Here is a 22,818-nt window from a genome sequence, read left to right as displayed (position 1 = left end):
TAATGGGACAGAGCATGGATTCAGCCAATGGAAGTCTTGCCTCACCAATTTGCTTAATTTCTTTGAAGACATGAATAAATATGTGGATAAAGGTGAGCCAATTGATGTAGTATATCTAGATTTACAGAAAATTGTTGACAAAGTTTCTCATGAGAGACTCCTGAGAAAATTAAAGAGTTGTGGGATAGGAGGCAATGTTCTGTTGTGGATTAGGAATTGGTTATTTGACAGAAAACAGAGGGTAGGGTTAAATGGCCATTTCTCTCAATGGAGGAGGGTGGGCTGCTGCAGGACTGGTGCTATTTAACATATTTATAAATGATATCGAAATTGGAATAATGAGTGAAGTGATTACATTTGCAGATAACACAAAACTATTCAAAGTTCTTAAAACACTTGTGGACTGTGAAAAATTACAGGAAGACCTTAGGAAATTGGAAGACTGGACATCCAAATGGCAGATAAAATGTAATATAGACAAATGCAAAGTGATGCACATTGGGAAGAATAATCAGAATCATCGTTACCTGATGCTAAGGTCCACCTTGGGGGTCTGCACCCAAGAAAAAAATTGAAAAGGCTTGTAATAAGCACATTGGTCACACAAAGCTCCCCAGAAAAATTATTCATGATTCATGAACTATCATCCACAAAACATGCTTGGTGAAACGTACAGGCAGACCTCAGAAAACCAGATCTACCACATCTCACAAAGGTTGCACAACCTTCACAAAAGACATTCCTAACGCAGCACATTCGTTTGTCTATCTTGAACGCCATAAATTGTGACCATGGCTTTTCTTTTCTAATGCTACACCTTTTGTTTACAGGTTCAATGTATGATGGGATGAATGACAATTATAACACCAGTCGAACTCAGTTTTACTCCAAGCAGCAAGTAGGAAATTCCTCCTGGGGCTATCCGGTAACGTATTGTGTTTTTTCCTAATCTCTGGAAACTTGGGAGCTGACTGTTTTTGTTAAATTGTTTGTATATTGTTTTTTTTTTTCCCTGAAATTTTATTGAGTTTTCAGAAAACATACAATATTATAGTACAAGAACAGAAACAAGAAAGTAAATATACAAACAAAGTAAGAATATATAAGATAATAATATATATATCTTATGCATAAGAGGCTGTAATATATAAGTTTATAACTTTCTTATTAAGTTGATTATATAGTTATTAAAATAATGCTTAATTGGAAATTTGTAATGAGTTTAAGTAATCTTTTGAAGGGGACCATATTAATTTTTTTCCTAATCGTTGATCTGAATAGATCTGCTGATGTCAATTCATATTTATGATACATTAATACAGATTGCTACCAAAAATGTTCATTTATTAAAGAGACATTTTTCCAATTTGCCAATATCATTTTTTGAGCAATTGTATTGTTCCATTCTATTTGGCAGTCTCATTTCTGAAGAAAGTCACTCGGGTACAGGTACAGCCGTCCTCAGCTTGTAGTAGCCTCTTAGTATGTTTCTAGTGAAGAAAAATTCTTTAATAAATGAGCAAGATGTGTTGTCCGTTGACCACCTTCAATAAGATTGGAAGGTCACCACCTCTTTGTTGATTTTGTACAAGCTCAGTTGTAGAGAAGCTGTAGCACTGGGTGAAAACATTCATGCATGAAACTGACCGAGATAAGTCGATTGTATCATGACCTATTTTTAAGAAATGATTGTCTCTTATAAAGGGGATAGATTCAAATGATGTTGCTCTCAGCAGCTCTCTCGATCCTCGTATTAAAGACCACCAATGTGGCATGCAGCAGACCTTGCGGCACAGCACTGGAACATCCTTTTCCTCAGAATGAGCTCCATTTACCACTACCCTCTGTCTCCTTCTACTCAACCAGCCCCCAACCCAGTCAGTCACTTTAGGGTTCATAAGTCAAAGAAACTAATCAGATTTGTCTGACAAGACCTGCCTCTAGTGAAACCATATTGCTGTGGTTCCCGTAATCCATTGCATTCCAAAACGTTTACTATTCTTTGTTTTAAAAATGGTTCCATTAAGTTTACTTACCACAGAAGTCAGACTTACCAGCCTGTACTGCCCAACCTCTTCCTTCCACTTTTGTGGAGAGGGACTACATCTGCTCTCCAGCCCTCTGGGACCACCCCGGATTCTAGAGAAGCATTGTAAAGGTCAGTCAGTGAAACTGCTAGAACTTCCCTAAGTTCCTTTAGTACCTTCGGATGTATGCCATCTGGCCCCATCGCTTTGCCCACCTTTAGTTCAGCCAGTTCCTCATGAGCATAGTCTTCTTAAAATCGATCAGGAACTACCACCCCTGTTAGAGCTAACTATTAGTAAATGACCTCATGTTTGGTTACCGACAGGTTTTATAATATCATACTCCAAAATGTTTTTCAGTAAGCTTCCCTGTTACCTGATCATTTTGTCTGACTCATTTTCAGAGCACTTAGGCTTACAAAGTTCCATAGGGTACTATGGAATTTTGTAAGTCTAACCAGCTTATAATCGAACGAGAAAAACGCCCAAGTTCCGACCTAAATCGGGAGATGGGCGTTTATCTCACAAAAACGAATAACGCGGTATAATCAAAAGCCGAATTTGGGTCGCTTTCAACTGCACTCCGTCGCGGATGCGGACAAAGTGGACGGGGGCGTGTCGAAGGCGTGTCGAAGGCGGAACTGGGGCGTGGTTATCACCCGAACAGAGATGGGCGCCCTTCGCCGATAATGGATGCGTTTGTAGCTAGAATTTAGGGCACTTTTCCTGGACCCTGTTTTTTCACGAATAAGGCCCCAAAAAGTGCCCTAAATGACCAGATTACCCCCAGAGGGAATTGGGGATGACCTCCCCTGACTCCCCCAGTGGTCACTAACCCCCTCCCACCACAAAAAAATGATGTTTCACAACTTTTTATTTTCACCCTCAAATGTCATACCCTCCTCCCAGGCAGCAGTATGCAGGTCCCTGGAGCAGTTGTTAGGGGGTGCAGTGGACGTCAGGCAGGTAGACCCAGGCCCATCCCCCCTACCTGTTACAATTGTGCTGCTTAATGCTTATTAGTCGTCCAACCCCCCCAAACCCACTGTACCCACATGTAGGTGCCCCCCTTCACCCCTTAGGGCTATAGTAATGGTGTAGACTTGTGGGCAGTGGGTTTTGAGGGGGATTTGGGGGGGCTCAACACACAATGGAAGGGTGCTATGCACCTGGGAGCTCTTTTACCTGTTTTTTTGTTTTTGTAAAAGTGCCCCCTAGGGTGCCCGGTTGGTGTCCTGGCATGTGAGGGGGACCAGTACGAATCCTGGCCCCTCCCACGAACAAATGCCTTGGAGTTATTCATTTTTGAGCTGGGCGCTTTCATTCTCCGTTATCGCTGAAAAGCAAAAACGCCCAGCTCACACATTGGCGAATAAAACATGGGCGTCTATTTTTTTCGTAAATACAGTTTGGTCCGCCCCTTCACGGACCCGTTCTCGGAGATTAACGCCCATGGAGATAGGCGTTTCTGTTCCATTATGCCCCTCTAAGTGCTTTGAAAATACGCCTTGTCATTTTTTACCTTTGTTTTAACATCATGAATGAGAATTGTATGGAATTTAGTTTAGAGAGGAGGATGGGAGGAGGGGAAGGGGCGCAGGGAAGTAGGCAAATGGAAGATTATGAGTATGTGTGTGTGGGGGGGGGGGGGGGGGAATCCAAGGGAGAACAGAGGCTGAGGTAGAAGAATGAGGCGAGAGCATCAGCTCAGAGATGGAAAAGGCAAGGTCTTGCTGCTGTCTCAGGGTGGTTCATGAAGACTTTCCTAAGTTCCAAACTGAGACATACCTACAGAGTCTCTCAGTATAGGAAATTTTGTATTTCATCTGTCCAAAGAGTTCAGCTAATAAATTCAGTGACGGCCTGAAAATCCGTGATCTATCCTGACCATAAATCCCAAGCAAAAGTTGGGCGTTTACCTATAAATGGAGATTTTTGATCACTCTGGGCGTCTTTTACAAAGTGTCAGTAAGCACAACGCAGGCTTACCGAATGCTGAATCGGGATTACCGCTGGCGCAACGTTGCTGCTGGTGGTAATTCTGCCCTGAACACGCACAATTTCTGGGGGAAGGAGAACCCCCCCCCCCCCCCGGAAATAGCACGTGCGGCTGTAACCCAGCAATAATCGGGCACTGCTGTGCACTGTCTGGTTACCATGGGAGCCCTTACCACCACCTCAATGGAAGGCAATAAGGGCTCCCCCGCCGCATAGCCATGTAGTTCTCTTACCACATAGCCATTTTTTTCTGGGGGCTTTTTACCTGCTGCTATAAAAGGGCCCTGATGCTTGGGAAAAAAGACCCCCCACCGCTAGTGCAGGACCCTTTTTCCTGCAGCTTGGTAAAAGGACCCCAGAGGTAGTTATGTTTTTCAGCCTACCGTCATGAGAATGGGTGTGTACTAATCTCTTATAATATATTGATCTCATCCTAAATTATGTATCCTTCACAGCTTATCCATTAATCCTCTCTCTCTCTCTCTCTCTCTCTCTCTCTCTCTACCCCTTTACTCTTTGTTTTCCTCTCTCTCTTTATCTTCCCTTTCCCTGTCCCTTCTTTCTCTTTCGCCCTCTCTTTCTTTTTCTCCCTGTCCTGCTCTCTTTTTTTCTCTCACCCTCTCTCTCTTTTTGTCCTCCCTCCCTCTCCCCCTCTTTTTCTCTTTCATCTTCTCTTTCTCGCTCTCTCTCTTTTTTTCTCCTCCCCTCTTTTTTTTCTCTCTCTCGCGCGCGCGTGTGTGTGTGTGTGCTCTCTCTCTCTCTCTCTTTTTCTCCTTCTCCTCCTCTTTTATTTCTCTCACCCTCTCTTTCTCACGCTCTCTCTCTCTTTCTCCTCCCCCTCTTTTACATAGTAACATAGTAACATAGTAACATAGTAGATGACGGCAGAAAAAGACCTGCACGGTCCATCCAGTCTGCCCAAGAAGATAAATTCATATGTGCTACTTTTTTATTTGTACTGTCCTCTTCAGTGCCCGGACCGTATAAGTCTGGCCAGCCCTATCCCCGCCACCCAACCACCAGCCCCGGCACAAACCGTATAAGTCTGCCCAGCACTAGTCCCGCCTCCCAACCACCAGCCCCGGCCCAGACCGTATAAGTCTGCCCAGCACTAGCCCCGCCTCCCAACCACCAGCTCTGCCACCCATTCTAGGCTAAGCTCCTGAGGATCCCTTCCTTCTGCACAGGATTCCTTTATGTTTATCCCACGCATGTTTGAATTCCGTTACCGTTTTCATCTCCACCACCTCCCGCGGGAGGGCATTCCAAGCATCCACCACCCTCTCTGTGAAAAAATACTTCCTGACATTCTTCTTGAGTCTGCCCCCCTTCAATCTCATTTCATGCCCTCTCGTTCTACCGCCTTCCCATCTCCGGAAAAGGTTTGTTTGCGGATTAATACCTTTCAAATATTTGAACGTCTGTATCATATCACCCCTGTTCCTCCTTTCCTCCAGGGTATACATGTTCAGGTCCGCAAGTCTCTCCTCATACGTCTTGCAACGCAAATCCCATACCATCCTCGTAGCTTTTCTTTGCACCGCTTCAATTCTTTTTACAGATGTAAAAAGAATTGAAGCGGTGCAAAGAAAAGCTACGAGGATGGTATGGGATTTGCGTTGCAAGACGTATGAGGAGAGACTTGCGGACCTGAACATTTTTTGTCTCCCTTTCTCTCCTCCCTCTCTTTCTTTCATTAGCTTAGATGCAGCTGGTCAGTCAGACCTTTCTTATCTCCTAGCTTTTTATACTATTTGCCAGACATGACTTTTGTTTGGCTGGGAAAGATTAGGCATACTTTAGTGCTGAGTTCAGAGCTGTCTTCAGACTTGTTGCTGCGGGCACTTTTTGAACAATATCGTTAGCTATAGAAAAAACGATAAAGGGAGGGGACCTCTATTGAGCTGTTCATAGCTTACTGGAAGCATTGTGCATATCCCTACCTGAGGTCTTCGGGATTTCAATAAAATCTGGAGACACCTAGGAGGTCTCTGAGTACTGGCCCCTTCCCTCCTCTTCTCTGCAGAGTGCCTGGGAGGCAGGAGGGAAACAATAGGATGGGTGGAGTTGAATAAGAGAGCAATTTAGCTCTTCTTTCTCTGCTATGTCCACTCCAAGTTCACTCTTTCTTCTCCTGTTCCCTTCAGGACAACAGGCAAGGAGAGAGCACAGGAGGGGCGGGGCTGGATTTGGAAGCAGATTGCCTTTTCTCTGATCCTGGAGGAAAAGTCCACAGTCTGCTATTGAGATACATGGGGAAGCTGCGGCATACCCTGGGATTGGTAGCATGGAATGTTGCCACTCCTTGGGATTCCGGAATCTTGCTGGTCTTGGGGTTCCGGAATTTGCTACTAATTGGGTTTCTGCCAAGTACTTGCGACCTGGATTGGCCTCTGTTGGAAAAAGGACACTGGGCTAGATGAACCATTGGTCTGAACCAATATGGCTATTATGGCTGTCAGGCTGAGATTTACATGCCTCATGCCTCCTTCTTTTCCAAAAGGAAATTGTTATTAGACATATTAGCCCACTGGAAAGGTCTCCCTTTCTTAATAGAAAACAAAATAGGAACGCAGATTGCAAAATGCTTTGAGAAGGGAATTTTTTTTTTTTAATTAAGGGCCCTGCTTACTAAAGTGCGCTAGAGGCATGCTAGCATTTTTAGCGTGCGCTAAATATTAGCGCGCACTAACCGTGTAGATGCCCATAATATTCCTATGGGCATCTACATGGTTAGCGCATGGTAAAAACACTAGTGCACCTTAGTAAACAGGACCCTAAGCATAGCAGGTGGTTTGAGAACACTTGTTGCCATCTATAATTCTTGTGAATTCTTGTGCCTTGTGAACTCAGTATAATGCACAGGAAATCCAGCTGCACATGATGTTCAGAGGAAGTGACATCACTGAAAATGGAGCCATGCTGTCCAGGGAATGTTAGAAAACCTGACCAAATGTTCATGGATGCAACAAGGGTTCCTGGTTGACCCACAATCTGTAGCAGGAGGATTGGAGAACACAACACTCTTCAGAAAAATGAAAAACAGCCTCTAATCAAACATATAAACGGCGAGTGACCGACTCACTCACAAATGCGCAGTAGAGACTTCCCTCTCTGTCCCGCCCCCGCGTCAATACGTGATGAGGGCGGGACAGAGAGGGAAACTGCGCCGCCGAGGTTGATACCGCTCCCCCCTCACCCGCCCACCCGAGGTCGCCGCTACCGTTACCCCCCCCCCCCCCCCACACACACCCACACCCGGCCCGGGCCCTCTCTCCGCTACTAAACTTACACATCCATTTGCCGGAACGCAGCACGCACATCAGCTGAGCTGCCGTCGGCCTTCCTTCCCTGCCTGTGTCCCGCCCTCGCTGACGTTACGTCACAGGAGGGCGGGACACAGGCAGAGAAGGAAGGGCCGACGGCAGCTCAGCTGATGTGCGTGCTGCGTTCCGGCGAATGGATGTGTAAGTTTAGTAGCGGAGAGAGAGAGGGCCCGGGCCAGGTGGAGGGATGGCGGCGGCGACGGCGACTCCGGGGGGGGGGGGAGAAGAAGGAAGGAAGGAAAACCCCAATACCAGCCCGTTTTTACGGGCTCAACGGCTAGTAATAGAATAAGCAGCATTTAGGCTTCCATTATCTCCAAACAAAATTCTTCACAAATAGACTGGAAGAGATTAGGAAATGGAGGGAAAAATCCTCAGAGTTTACAAGGGCACTTTTCTGACTTTAGGGTGCTCAGTTGCTAAAAATCCATAATAGGGAAAGGAGAAAATATGTGTTAGTGAATATTGAATGGTTTCATGTGTATGTCGTGTTGTTGACCTTTTGACTATGAGTGTTTTAATTGTACTCTGCTGGGGATATATAGATCGTACAGATAATAAATACTATAAAATAAGATAAAAATATTAGTCCCTGATGCAGCAGTAAAACTCCACAAAACACTGACCAATGTCAGAAGGACTGATAGGAACGATTAAGAACAGCTAAGTTCCATGCTTTGAATAGAAAGTCGTATGAGTCATTGATCTTCAAAATTTGTTTAATGTTGATTAAAGATTGGATTTAGAGGTACGATGAACATTTTTTTTTATGACTGAAAAGTGAGCACTATAAAGTCATAAAAGTGCCCCCTTGTAAGCACTGAGGCTTTTTTTTTCCATTTCCTAATCTTTTCTTACCTATTTTATAAAGAATTTTGTTGGGAGATAATAGAACCTTCCCTCTCTATTTATTGTAGGTTATTTTTCATTTTTCTGGACAGCTTCCTGGTTGACTACAGTATTAGGTACAAGTGACCCAGTCTAGGGCATTCCTGATATATGAAGCAAATGGGATTGGCCCTGTAATGCTTGTTAACAGTGCTTAACTCATCTAAAACTCTTTCACTTCTGTTTATGGACCATTTTCTAGAGTTAGCCAGATGGGAGAAGGGCGACACGCTTACTTCTGCTACTATTAACCATTTATGCAGTGCTGGAAGATGCACACTAGACTGTACAGGCACTAGAAGAGACATAACTTTCTCTCTGGAGTTTATAATCTAGTCAGGAGAGATAAACAATATGCTTTACCCTAGCCATGCCTGTAAGTAGGATCATGTCACTCCAGTGCTGATCCCCTATCACTGGTTTTCTACACAATTTAGATTCTGATTCTGGAATTCCCACCTATCTTGCCTCCCTTATCACTCCATATCGCCCCTCTTATCTGCTTCCTTCTTCTCTGGATCACCACTGGTTATTCCCTTACCTTCTTGTGTCTGTCTAGAATCTACTAAACTCTGCATTTTTTTTTTCATCGCTGTGCTCCAATGGAATGACCTCCCTTCAGCTCTTTGAGCAGAACACTCTTTAATAACATTTAAAACAATGCTTAAAACCTACCTTTTCACTAAGGTTTTTGAAGGTTCGGGATATTTGGTTAAGGGTTAACTATCGACAGAGATTTATTCTCTTGACAGACCATTTGTACTATACTCTGGTGTGTATGATGATTTTAGTAAAAAAGAAATATTCAAATAAAAGTACACATTATGGCAGTGGGATGGGAATGGGTTCAGGATCTTTCTGTACAAAACACTAGGTTTAATGGGATGCAATTTTCCTCCTCATGTTTTTCATCTTCAACCAGCCCCCCACAGATGGCATGCATACTTGAGTAACACATGTGTATTGTGTTGACACTGTAAGTTCTATACTATGTCATAAGGTGTACTGTTATTTGAATATGTTTTAACTAGCCGTTGAGCCCGTAAAAACGGGCTGGTATAGAGGTTTTCCTCTCCCCGCGGTCACCACCGCTCCCCTCCCCCCTGCGAAGTCGCCACCGCTCCCCCCCCCTCGAAGTCGTCGCCGCCGCCACCCCTCCACCTGGTCCGGGCCCTCTCTTCACTTCTGAACTTACAGATCCATTCGCCGAACGCAGCAACGCACATCAGCTGAGCTGCCCCTTCCTTCTCTGCCTGTGTGTGTCCCGCCCTCGCTGACGTTACGTCACAGGAGGGCGGGGCCACAGGCAAAGAAGGAAGGGCTCACTGCAGCTCAGCTGATGTGCGTTGCTGCGTTCGGCGAATGGATCTGTAAGTTCAGAAGGGAAGAGAGGGCCCGGGCTGGGTGGAGGGGTGAAGAGGTGGCGGCGGCGACTCCGAGTGGGGGGGGAGCGGTAGCAACGTCGGCGGCGCAGTTTCCCTCTCTGTCCCGCCCCCCCCCCATCATCACGTATTGACGCGGGGGCGGGACAGAGAGGGAAGTCTCTACTGCGCATTTGCAGTGAGTACGGTCACTCGCCGTTTATATGTTTGATGGTATTGCTGTAATTTTCTATCACCTATGGGGCCCTTTACCATATGGGTAGCATGCGGCAAAACCAAGGAGGTTTGATAACAGGAGACAGCATGAGCTGATCTGGCCCATTATGTGGGCTGAAGCCAGTAGGCAGAGCATGTTGCCCTATCAATTTTATTGCTTTGGGTGTACCAAGATGGCGGCAGCAGCATTGGGGAGAATTAAAACCTCCTTGGGTGGAGTGGGTGGAGACCAGCTTCAGCCTTGTGATATCATGCCGGCTCCTGTTATCAAACTACCTGGGGCAAAACAGCACCACTGCAGGATACACTGAGGTGTTCTGTGCTATTGCTGTGATCAGCCCACGCTGATCCCTGCACCAGAAAATAAAACTCAGGCAGCACACAGCCATCGCTGCACGCTGCCCAATTACTGCAGGATTAGCACATGAGCCCTTACCCACAACTAAATAGGTGGCAGTAAGGGCTCAGGTGGGAATGTGAAATAAGTGCACGGTCATTACTGTAGCAAATAACAATTTGTAGCTTTTTCCCGCCATGCTAGAAAGTGGCCGGAGCGTGTGACAAACCCATGCGCTAATTATAGCGCTGACCACTTTCTAGCGTGGTTTGGTAAAAAGACCCTTATATCTGGCTCATTCTTGCTGTGTATCAGAGGTGGTATTCAGATAGTTTAGCTTTTAACTTAGGTCAGTCTTTTTGCTGTGCTTATCTAACCAGATAGTTATCCAAGTCCCATCATAATATAATGAATTACAATAACCCAACCTAGATAACATTAGGGAATAGGCAACCGACCAAAGGTCTTGAAAAGGCAAGTAATATCACAGTCAATGCAATAATTATAGCTCACACAATGAAAGCTTCACCACTACTGAAATCAGACCATTAAAAGAAAATTCTGAGTCCATCAGCACCTCTAAATTACAGATACAATCTTTATTACTAATTGGAACCCCTATCACACAAATTGGATATGACAGATAGGTAGTCACAATGACTTGCGCATAGACAGATTTAATTTCATTTTACGAGCCTGCAACTACTGAAAAATTCTATCCAAATAATTATTCAGTTGAATAATTACGTCCTCTAAATCTCTACTACTGCCACAAGTGGGATGTCATCTGCAAAGGTATGAAAGTGAAAGCCATAAACTTCAATAATATCTGCCAATGGGACCAAGTAAATATTGAATAATATGGATGACGAAATTGATCCTTGAGGCATATCCCAGAAAATCAGCCTCATTGTGGAAAAAAATCTCTGTCATTTGAACTACAGATGTTCTGTCACTAAGAAATGAACCAAACCATTTCAGGACATCACAACCCATTGCAACTTCACTCAGCCACTGTAGTAATAATAAAAAGTCCAAGGTGTTAAATGCTGACTTGATATCCAACAGGAGAATCACCCAGTCCTTCCCTTGATCACCATGGACAGGCCAAAATTGTGGACCTCTAACAGAATCAGCTCGATGACATAATGTGTCCAAAATACAGATTGATTCTTATACTATTGTTTTTTCAATAATTTTCCTAAAAATGGGAGGGTTGCCACAAGGTGGTAATACTTTACATCTGAAACATAAGTACATAAGTAATGCCACACTGGGAAAAGACCAAGGGTCCATCGAGCCCAGCATCTGGTCCACGACAGCGGCCAATCCAGGCCAAGGGCACCTGGCAAGCTTCCCAAACGTACAAACATTCTATACATGTTATTCCTGGAATTGTGGATTTTTCCCGTCCATTTAGTAGTGGTTTATGGACTTGTCCTTTAGGAAACTGTCCAACCCCTTTTAAAACTCTGCCAAGCTAACCGCCTTCACCACGCTCTCTGGCAACGAATTCCAGAGTTTAATTACGCGTTGGGTGAAGAAAAATGTTCTCCAATTTGTTTAAAATTTACTACACTGTAGTTTTATCGCATGCCCCCTAGTCCTAGTATTTTTGGAAAGCGTGAACAGACGCTTCACATCCACCTGTTCCACTCCACTCATTATTTTATATACCTCTATCATGTCTCCCCTCAGCCGTCTCTTTCCCATATTTGAGTTCTTTAGAAGCAACTTAAGTACTGCTTGCTTCAATGAGTACGAAGACACATGCTCCCTCAAAGAGGCATTACCATTAACCAACTCCTGAAGAAGGGACAGCCACAGATCAACTGGAATCTAGGACACTCTAGTAAGGATGAGATTGACCAAACTAATTGGCTTTGTGGTCCATATCAACTATCATATTTGATGCTTCCATGGTTAATGGCAGAGCAGAAAACAAATACAGACAGTCCATTTTGATTCCTTGACCTGAAGGAGTCAGAAGACGTTCAGGGACATTAGTTCAAGACTCCACTCTCTGGGGCACTGGGGAAGTCATTCCTCTCTTTGTACTACAAGGACCTCAATAAAAATTAGCTGCTTGACTAAATCAGGCTTTCTCGGTTCTAAAATTACGCTTTTCTTATTCTTCTCCTAGGTCCAATTTTGACTTTAAGACCTACAACACTCTACCTCGCCCTCAAACAAAAGTTTCCTACTTATGGCATAACTATTTCATATTTGTTTTTCTTTTCAAAACCCATCTTGAGTAAAGTGGTGTGGTAGCCGCGTTAGTCCACTTTTAAAGGTAATACATATAAATAAAACAAAACATAGAAAAGAAAATAAGATTATACCTTTTTTATTGGACTAACTTAATACGTTTTTTGATTTATTTTCAAAGGTAACCCTTCTTCAGATCAGAAATAAGCAAATGTTGACAAATATCAGAATACAGACGTGAAACACAAAAGCATTCCAATGACAGTCTCACATGAAGAGGGTGGGGTGGGTTAGGTGAGAAACAGGGAGAGCTGGGTGGGTGGCTAATAGGCGGGTGACAAAGCAGTCATTTTATGGTTTTTTATGGGATAGAAAACCCAGATCTTAAACCCTGTCTGGCGGGTGTCAAAATATTTCATCATTTTGACTTCAAAGGTCTTATGTTCCTGAATTGTCTTAAAATTTCCTTGTAGTATTCTCACCATACAGTCATTGATGCAGTGTTCTGGTTTTGTAAAGTGTTGTCTCACAGAGGTGACATCCTGTTTGGCATTATCATATTTAATATGATGTCTTTGTAAATTGATTCTCATCTCAAGACTGTTTCACTCATATATTTTAATATCTGTCAACATCTGCTCATTTCTGATCTGAAGAAGGATTAGCTTCGAAAGGTTATCCAAAAATGTATTAAGTTAGTCCAGGGAACTGTGAAAGCAAAGCTACAAAATAAGAAAATGAGAATGAGAAAAGAGGAGTGAGGAGCAGAAGGAGTTTTGGCCTCTTTTGTTTTTCCTGGTATATATTTGTTGGCTGTTTTAAGTACGAATATCTTTGTTGGTCATCAAGATAAACTGGGTTCAGTGCAGGTCACAAAGCTTTTTACTGCACTGATGAAAGAATTATCCAAAGATTCAGGGCTTTTTTTGAGGGGGTACTGAGTACCGGCACCTTTTCCATTGTCTGCTAAAATTGACCCATAATGAAAGAGCTCAGCTCTACACACCAATTCTGTCTTGTAATAGATTATGTGACTGGTTGTGGGGGACCTGGCTATTGTGGAGTGGGTCCCTCAGTGATCACCCCACCCCAGAAGGGTGGCCTGGCATTTGAGTATCGGCACCTTTTTCACTAGAAAAAAATGCATTGCAAAGATGTGATTACACATGAGCTGTTCAGGCCTCATAGGTCTCTTTTTCAGATGTGGAAAAGGGATCTGTTGATTCTCTTGAAAGCTCAGGTACAAACGTTTCTTCTGATAGTTCATGAAAGCCCAGATGTATAAGAGAAGGAGACAGAGAATGACACCCATTTTGCAATAAGAAGATGAGCTGCTGCTCCAAGCTTCACACTCAGGGTGGGACCTGTTTTGCTGAGTTCATTGGCCTAGCATTCCCCTGAGGCATGGGAGAGAACCGTTCTGAGCGTGTCTGTGCTGAATTGGATATCAGATTTTGGTCTGTTTTTTTTTGTAAAGGGATAAATTGTGCAAAAAATGAAGCAACAGATGATAATTTAAAGACTGTTTGCAAAACATCGGACTTTGTCACACCAGAGTCACCCATCAGACTTGGAGATCCAATGATGACCAGTCATGGAAACCAAAACCTCCATTCTGTCACTAGATTGGGCACACTCACTACCCATAAGAGTCAGTGCTAGATATTAGCCCCATCTATTATTATTAGCATTTGTATAGCGCTACCAGACGCACGCAGCGCTGAACACCTGATACAAAGAGACAGTCCCTGCTCAAAAGAGCTTACAATCTAAATAATACAGACAGACAAGACAGTTACGGGTGAGGGAAGTAATGGGTGAGAAGGGAGGAAGGGACAAGGGGAGGGCAATTGTGGCTAGGAGCCAAAAGCAGCAGTGAAAAGGTGGGTTTTCAGCATAGATTGGAAAACAGGTAGAGATGGAGCTAGACGTATAGGTGCAGGAAGTCTATTCCAGGCGTAAGGTTTTGTGACAGATATATAGCAGTAGGGTGTCCTGAAAGAGATAGTTCCATTTTCCGTATTTGACTTACCTAAGAAGGAGAGGTTTACCTCTCTTCATGGAATAGGGTAAACCGGGACTGGATTAGCTTGTGCGTTTTGACATAGAGCAATATAGTCATCTGACATATAAACAGGGAGTATGACTGCAAATAAAGACTATAAACCCCCTTTCAGTCTGCCCATTTTATTTTTTGGTGCATATTGTAAACCCCAGGAGACCTCCGCCATTCCAGGGATCTTCTCTGCATTCTGTTACACCTTTAATCTCCACCACCTCCTCTGTAAAAACATTCCACGTCTTCATCACTCTTTTGATGAAGAAGTATTTTTTTTCTGAGAGAGATTTTCTTCATGTATGTTTTTCACACCTACTGAAACATTTGAATGTTTTTATTTTTTCATATGCTATGTAACAGGGAAAAATGTCCCTTAAGAGCATAAGACTTGCCATACTGGATCAAAGCAAAGATCCTTTAACCCAGCATCCTGTTTCCAACAGTGGCTAATTCAGGTCACAAGTACCTGGCAAGATCCCAAAAAGTAGCAAGATTCCGTGCTACCGACCCCCAGGGATAAGCAACGGCTTTCCCCGGGTCTACCTAAATAGTGGTTATAAACCTTTCCTCCAGAAATTTAGCTAAACCTTTATAAACTCGGCTACACTAACTTCTGCAGCATGGCTCGGAAAAAGATTTTACACATGGCTAAATCATCTCCAGCATAGGAGCCATCTCTGAGGTGCTGCGGGTGCTTGAGTACCCCCAATTTTGATTAAATTCCTTGACTGTCCAGGTATGGGGTAATTTCCATTGGGTTTAGTACCCCCCCCCCCAATCATTTAAAAAAGTTGGTTCTTAAGATCTCCAGTTGTTCCATGTTGCTATGATGTCACTGATGAGTTCACATATAACCCATGAACTATTTTTGTCGTCTTCCATATGCACCCTTCTGAACATGGCCACTCCTAAAGATACATGGGAATATCTTAAAAATAGTTTGACAACTTTTTTTTTTCCTGATAATCAAGTACCATACAATATATTTACAATTAGACCAATATTGAGGGCCCTGTTTACTAAGGTGCGCTAGCGTTTTTAGTGCATGCTAAAAATTAGCACGCAATAACCTTTGTAGACGCCCATAGGAATATTATGGGTATCTACTCAGTTAGCATGTGCTAATCCTTAGCGCGTGCTAAAAATGCTAGCACGCCTCTAGCACAGCTTAGTAAACAGAGCCTTCAGTGGCCAGCATTTCTTTAAACGCTAGCCACCTCAAGCTTTTCCATACATGGATATTTAGTGCTGGACCATCCTGGGTACCACTGATATTCAGCGGTGGTTACTTGTTTACGTAGGACAGTTTTTTTTTCTATTTTATGTTAATCAACTAACTATTTGGGCACTGCCACTGAAAGTGGTGCCTGGATAACTCCTAGCTCCACACAGACTCCATCTTCAGATTACCTGGCACTGCCTGGAGAGTGTGAGGTGGTGTGCCCAGATTTTCAGTGGCACTATCTGGAAAAGTGCTGCTGAAAATCTGTTACACCTAGTCATAGTAACGTAGTAGATGACGGCAGAAAAAGACCTATACGGTCCATCCAGTTTGCCCAACAAGATAAACTCATATGTGCTACTTTTGTGTATACCTTACCTTGATTTGTATCTGCCATTTTCAGGGCACAGACCGTAGAAGTCTGCCCAGCACTAGCCCCGCCTCCCAACCACCAGCCCCGCCTCCCACCACCGACTCTGTCACCCAATCTCCACTAAGCTTCTGAGGATCCATTCCTTCTGAACAGGATTCCTTTATGTTTATCCCAGTGTGATTTAACTGGGTAGGAGCCTTCCTACTGGTTAAATCACACTGAATATTCTCCCCTGCAATGGCAGAAGGAAGTGAGTCCATTCTGGCTGATTTGTGGAAAAATGGAAAAACATGTTTTGTTTGGTTTCTCTGCAATGAACTTACTTCCTTTTGTCTCTGAAATATTGGGAGTCCTGAACGGGCTCTGCAGAAATTCAGTATACATTATGTTGGGACATATTCCCAAGATTACAGATATACGACTTATTTTTGAGCATGAATGGACCTACTTCCTCCTTTTGCCATTGCAGGGCACTATTGTGACCAATGGGTTTAATTTTCCTATTAATGAACCTCAAAGAGAGAAGACTGAGGAGTAACATAGGACAATATTTCTTCATGCTGAGGATAGCAGATGCATGGAAACATTTTCCAGTAGTAGTTGTGAAGTAAAAAAAAAAAAAAAACAACAACAGTGATGGACTGCAAGCTTGGGGTAAACACAGAGGATCTGTAGTAGTGAAAAAGTGAGTGTGAAAACCAGAGATCAATTGGAGTCTGTGGCATCACACCAGGAATTGAAAAACTGGGGGCCTTTTTCTTCTGTCATAGCCTAGTGGTTAGTGTAGTGGACTTTGATCCTGGGGAACTGGGTTCAATTCCCACTGCAGCTCCTTGTGACTCTGGGCAAGTCACTTAACCTTCCATTGCCCCAGGTACAAAATAAGTGCCTGTATATACTATGTAAACTGCTTTGAATGTAGCTGCAAAAACCACAGAAAGGCAGTCTATCAAGTCCCATTTCCCTTTCCCCATTTGAGCTTCTACATGGAATGTTGCTAGTGGAGGAGTAGCCTAGTGGTTAGTGCAGTGGATTTTGATCCTGGCGAACTGGGTTCAATTCCCACTGCAGCACCCTATGACTCTGGGCAAGTCACTTAACCCTCCATTGCCCCAAGTACAAATAAGTACCTCTATATAATATGTAAACCGCTTTGAATGTAGTTGCAGAAACCATAGAAAGGCAGTATATCAAGTCCCTTTCCCCTTTCCATGTTTTGAACAAAACCTTTCCATCACATTCACAAGCCTCAGCCTTTATTTATATCATAGTAATGACTAGATGTACTAAAATGCATTATTAGTTCATAAAATGGGACCTATAGTAAATAATGCATATGAATACAGGGCCCCTTTTACAAAGCGGCGGTAAGCACAACACAGGCTTACTGCTCTCTAAAAAGAAAGTACCGCCGGGCTACTGCAGCAGTCTGGTGGTACTTCCCACCCCTAGCGCGCTGTCATATCTGGTGTGTAATTTGCGGTAATCGAGCAGTGCCAAGCGCTGCCTGGTTACTGCAGGGTTAGTGCTGGAGCCCTTACTACTATCTCAATGGGTGACGGTAAGGGCTTCTCCCCGAATTGGAGTATTGTGGTCAATTCTGGTCGCCGCACCTCAAAAAAGATATAGTGGAATTAGAAAAGGTGCACAGAAGGGTGACAAAGATGATTAAGGGGATGGGACGACATTCCTATGAGGAAAGGCTAAAGCGGCTGGGGCTCTTCAGCTTGGAGAAAAAGCGGCTGAGGGGTGATATGATAGAGGTACATAAAATAATGAGTGGAGTGGAAAAGATAGATATGGAGCGTCTGTTTACGCTTTCCAAAAATACTAGGACTAGGGGGCATGCGATGAAACCGGAGTGCAGTAAGTTTAAAACAAATAAGAGAAAATTTTTCTTTACTCAGTGTGTAATTCGACTCTGGAATTCGTTGCCGGAGAATGTGGTTAAGGCAGTTAGCTTAGCAGAATTTAAGAAAGGTTTGGACGGCTTCCTGAAGGAAAAGGCCATATAATGTTATTAAGTGGACGTAGGGAAAAATCCACTATTCCTGGGACAAGCAGTACAAAATGCTTTGCTCCGTGGATCTTGTCGGGTGATTGTGACCTGGATTGGCCACTGTCGGAGACAGGGTGCTGGGCTAGATGAACCTTTGGTCTGTCCCAGTGTGGCGATGCTTATGTCTTATGCCATTTCTTTAAAAAACGAAAAGACCTACCTTTTACCAGCTGCAGTAAAAAGGGGGGGGGGGGGGGGGCCTCGGCACACATGAAAAACATGCGCCGATGCCAGCTGCCTTTTGCCGCAGCTTGGTAAAAGGGGCCCACACATTTTTGCTCACAGCATTAATAGTGCACTTTAATAATTCAAGACTTGAGTGAGCTGCCAGGGAGCGAGCCCTTCAAACATCGGAGAAGCTTCAGTATTGCCTGGAGCGCAATACATACTTAGCAATAATGCGATTTAAAACACGTAGACACGGTAGCCCTTGTGGTTGCATTTGAGATTCTGCAGAGAAGGGAGTATCCTTTGGCACTAGCATAAGGTGTGTTGGGTTGAAGACATGAGAAAGGTGTCCGTAGCAGTCTAGCAGGTTTTCTGAAGGGCTCCTCCTACCACACCTTAAAATGGGGTTATTAGCTGTAGGGTGGAAATGTCCTTTGAAGGGTTTTGCATCTCCTCCTGCAAAGCATGGGTTGAAGAATCAAAAGTGTAGTAATCACCACACCAGGAAAGCCACCAGGGTAATCAGTCAGAATACATTCTCAATCGACTTTTAAAAATAGAATTTACTCTTAAAAAAATAATTTTGGAACCGCAGAAAACACAAGTCTATTTCGGCATTTGAAATGTCAGCACCATTAATGGTTCCACATAAATCCTGTAATACAAGGACATGTAATACAAGACTGTTTTTTAAAAATCATTTTCTCTCTGCCTATAAAAATATAAACAATGAAGCATTACTTTCCTTTGGAGAAGACACGGACCCAATATGGTCCCATGTTTTGGCAGGACTGCGTGAGGGTCTGTTAGTTTTTCCCCTGGTGGATTTCAAACTAAAGGACATTCTGAAATCTATTGTGTCATTGTGTCCAAGTAAAGACATTCTTATCCCAGAGGTATTATTTCTTGTTTACTATATATTTACCATACGGCCAAACCTTAGCAGTGAAGGCAGATGACATCAGAATCAAGTAAAATCGTCCTCACAAGAAATCAAAAACAGACACACCCAAACAAACACAATAAGAATGAAAATAAAAAGTTGTAACCTTCCCGAAAACTCAAGTCCCATCTGTGATCAGACGCTCAAAGTCGCAAGTAAAAAAAATAAGATTTCAACTGTGCTCAAAATTGCTTCTAGGGTAGATTGTTCAGTTTTGTCTGACCCCAAAACTGTCTGAAAGTTTTTGGCCAAAACTGAAGAAGATCAGGAGGCGGGGCTGGTGGTTGGGAGGCGGGGATAGTGCTGGGCAGACTTATACGGTCTGTGCCAGAGCCGGTGGTTGGGAGGTGGGGATAGTGCTGGGCAGACTTATACGGTCTGTGCCAGAGCCAGTGGTGGGAGGCGGGACTGGTGGTTGAGAGGCGGGGATAGTGCTGGGCAGACTTATACGGTCTGTGCCCTGAAAAGCACAGGTACAAATCAAAGTAGGGTATACACAAAAAGTAGCAAATATGAGTTATCTTGTTGGGCAGACTGGATGGACCGTGCAGGTCTTTTTTCTGCCGTCATCTACTATGTTACTATCCATCCTTTTATGCAACTGGAATCTTGTTCCACAAAACAGGAGTTAACCAGAAGAATGCACCCCCCTTGTGTAATTTGAATCTTGCTCAAGAACTGGGGGTTTTAACCCAGGACACACTTTTTCAGTCACATTTTCAGGGTATCCACGATGAATATGCATGTGCAAGCACTATATTTATTTATTTATTTATTGCATTTGTATCCCACATTTTCCCACCTTTTTGCGGGTTCAGTGTGGCTTACAATATGAGTTAAATGATGGAAATACAATTTGTTACAGATTACATTGTGCAGAGTTATGCGAGACAATCGAGGTGTCGTTAAGGAATGTAACAATGGAACACAAACACTGAAATGTTGGAAGGAGACAATGGGAGCTTAGAGGGCGATAATAAGGCATGAAGACATATGGTATATATCTTTCTGTGAGTAAAGGTATGAGTGATGTGATATTACGGGAATGAGAGTTCAGAAGTGGATGTATGATGCATTAATGAACAGTAAGTATGGACTTTATGTGTTTTGGTTCTTTCCGTAAATTTTTTCAAAAAGATGGGTCTTCAATAATCTGCGGAAGGAAGCTTGCTCGTGGATCGTTCTTAAGTTGCGCGGCAGTGTAGTCCAAAACTGCGTGCTCATGTGAGAAAAGGTTGACGCGTGTAGCGCCTTGTATTTCAAGCCCTTGCAATTGGGGAAGTGGAGGTTAAGGAAGGTTCGGGATGATCTTTTGGCGTTTCTAGGTGGTAAGTCTATTAACTCAGACATGTAGGCTGGGGCTTCGCCGTGAATGATTTTGTGGACTAATGTGCATACTTTAAAAGTGACGCGTTCCTTGAGTGGAAGCCAGTGCAGTTTCTCTCGTAATGGTTTTGCACTTTCATATCTACTGTATGCTAATTTACTTCATGCATATTCATCTTGGGTACCCTGAAAACCTAACCTGCTCTAGAATGAGAAGGCAATACTATCTCATGCTGCCAAAGAGTGTAAGGGCCTAACAGGAACATAGGGTATTGTCAACGCCACCAAATATGATGGCATACGATTGCAGAGGTGTCAAGTCACCCAGTTCCAAGCTGGAGATTTTGAGCAGTCCTGGATTTCTGACCACCTTTTCCTGGTGCACTATCAGGCTTATTTTCGAAAGAGAAGGGCGCCCATCTTTCGACACAAATCGGGAGATGGGCGTCCTTCTCCCAGGGTCGCCCAAATCGGCATAATCAAAAGCTGATTTTGGGTGTCCTCAACTGCTTTCCGTCGCGGGGATGACCAAAGTTCCCGGGGGTGTGTCGGAAGCATAGCGAAGTCGGGACTGGGGCGTGCTTAACACATGGGCGACCTCGGCCGATAATGGAAAAAAGAAGGGCGTCTCTGAGAGCACTTGGGCGACTTTACTTGGTCCATTTTTTCTTGCGACCAAGCCTCAAAAAGGTGCCCAAACTGACCAGATGACCACCAGAGGGAATCAGGGATGACCTCCCCTTACTTCCCCAGTGGTCACTAACCCCCTCCCACACTAAAAAAAAACTTTAAAATATTTTTTGCCAGCCTCTATGCCAGCCTCAAATGTCATACCCAGCTCCTTGACAGCAGTATGCAGGTCCCTGGAGCAGTTTTAGTGGGTGCAGTGCACTTCAGGTAGGCGGACCCAGACCCATCCCCCCCACCTGTTACACTTGTGGTGGTAAACGTGAGCCCTTCAAAACCCACCAGAAACCCACTGTACCCACATCTAGGTGCCCCCTTCATCCCTTAGGGCTATGGTAGTGTTGTACAGTTGTGGGTAGTGGGTTTTGGGGGGCTCAGCACACAAGGTAAGGGAGCTATGCACCTGGGAGCAATTTCTGAAGTCCACTGCAGTGCCCCCAGGGTGCCCGGTTGGTGTCCTGGCATGTCAGGGGGACCAGTGCACTATGAATGCTGGCTCCTCCCATGACCAAATGGCTTGCATTTGGTTGTTTCTGCGATGGGCGTCCTCGGTTTCCATTATCGCTGAAAATCGGGAACGACCATCTCTAAGGATGACCATCTCTAAGGTTGACCTAAATGTTAAGATTTGGGCGTCCCCGACCGTATTATCGAAACAAAAGATGGACGCCCATCTTGTTTCAATAATACGGGTTTCCCCGCCCCTTTCCGAGGGCGCCCCGTTCAATTATGCCCCTCCATGGGACTTGCTGCACTGATTTCAATATAGATTTAGATTTTATTATTTATAACCCGCCCTTATTCAGAACGAGGTACAAAATGCACTCATAAAAACCCACATAAAATGAAAAAAAAATCAAACTACATATAAAGAGAATAATCCAACAGCAAGAAACCCATGGTCAGCAAGTTAAAGAAAGTCCAAAAATACCACAAGCTATTTAAACAGCAGGAGCAAAAAAAGTCAGACACCTCAAATGACGCTTTAACTTATGCTTAAAAGTCAGCAAATGTTTTTCATGTTTCAGTTCGGCTGGCAAATGGTTCCATTCAAAGGTCCAGCAAATGGAAAAAGATCCTCTCCTTGTAACATCCAAACAAAATGAATTCATAGCAGGTACAATTAGATTTCCGGAAGTCATAGACCGCAATTGTCTCGATGGAACGTAACGCTTAATAGCATTTCTCAAATATACAGCAATATCATGATATAATACTCGATGAATCATCATCAACAACCTGAATTTCATTCTGAATACTACCGGCAGCCAACCCAATCGCTTTAAATAATCTGAAATACGATCATGTTTCAGCAAGCCAAAAACAAGGCGTACTGCAGAATTCAAAACAATTTTGCAGAGATTGGGTGCAGGCTGCAGACAGTCAAGATATATAATATTGCAATAGTCAATACCAGATAGCACCATAGCTTCCACAACTCTCACAAAGTCAATCGTAGGAAGAAGACGATATATAACCTACTTAGAAGATGCAATATACTAAAGAAACCCAAGGTAGAGAAACAATTCTTAATAATCCAATAATATGATTTTCACTACAAAAGAAACAAATACTCTTCAGAAGAGCCCACTTGCAAAT

At 43.7% G+C, this 22,818-nt stretch overlaps 1 protein-coding gene across 1 annotated transcript in view; it reads left to right on the top strand.

Annotated features, from left to right (window-relative positions):
• PKP1 (plakophilin 1) overlaps positions 1–22,818 on the top strand; it is a 94,246-nt gene that overhangs the window by 19,124 nt on the left and 52,304 nt on the right. The window contains exon 2 of the mRNA XM_030220645.1: positions 831–925. Within this exon, the coding sequence (XP_030076505.1) occupies positions 831–925 (95 nt within the window). The remainder of the gene's footprint in view (positions 1–830; positions 926–22,818) is intronic.

Source organism: Microcaecilia unicolor, chromosome 12 (assembly GCF_901765095.1).
Source record: "Microcaecilia unicolor chromosome 12, aMicUni1.1, whole genome shotgun sequence".
NCBI classification, from domain to species: Eukaryota; Metazoa; Chordata; class Amphibia; order Gymnophiona; family Siphonopidae; genus Microcaecilia; species Microcaecilia unicolor.
The sequence above is the reverse complement of the archived record's forward strand: the minus strand, read 5'-3'. Positions and strand labels throughout refer to the sequence as shown.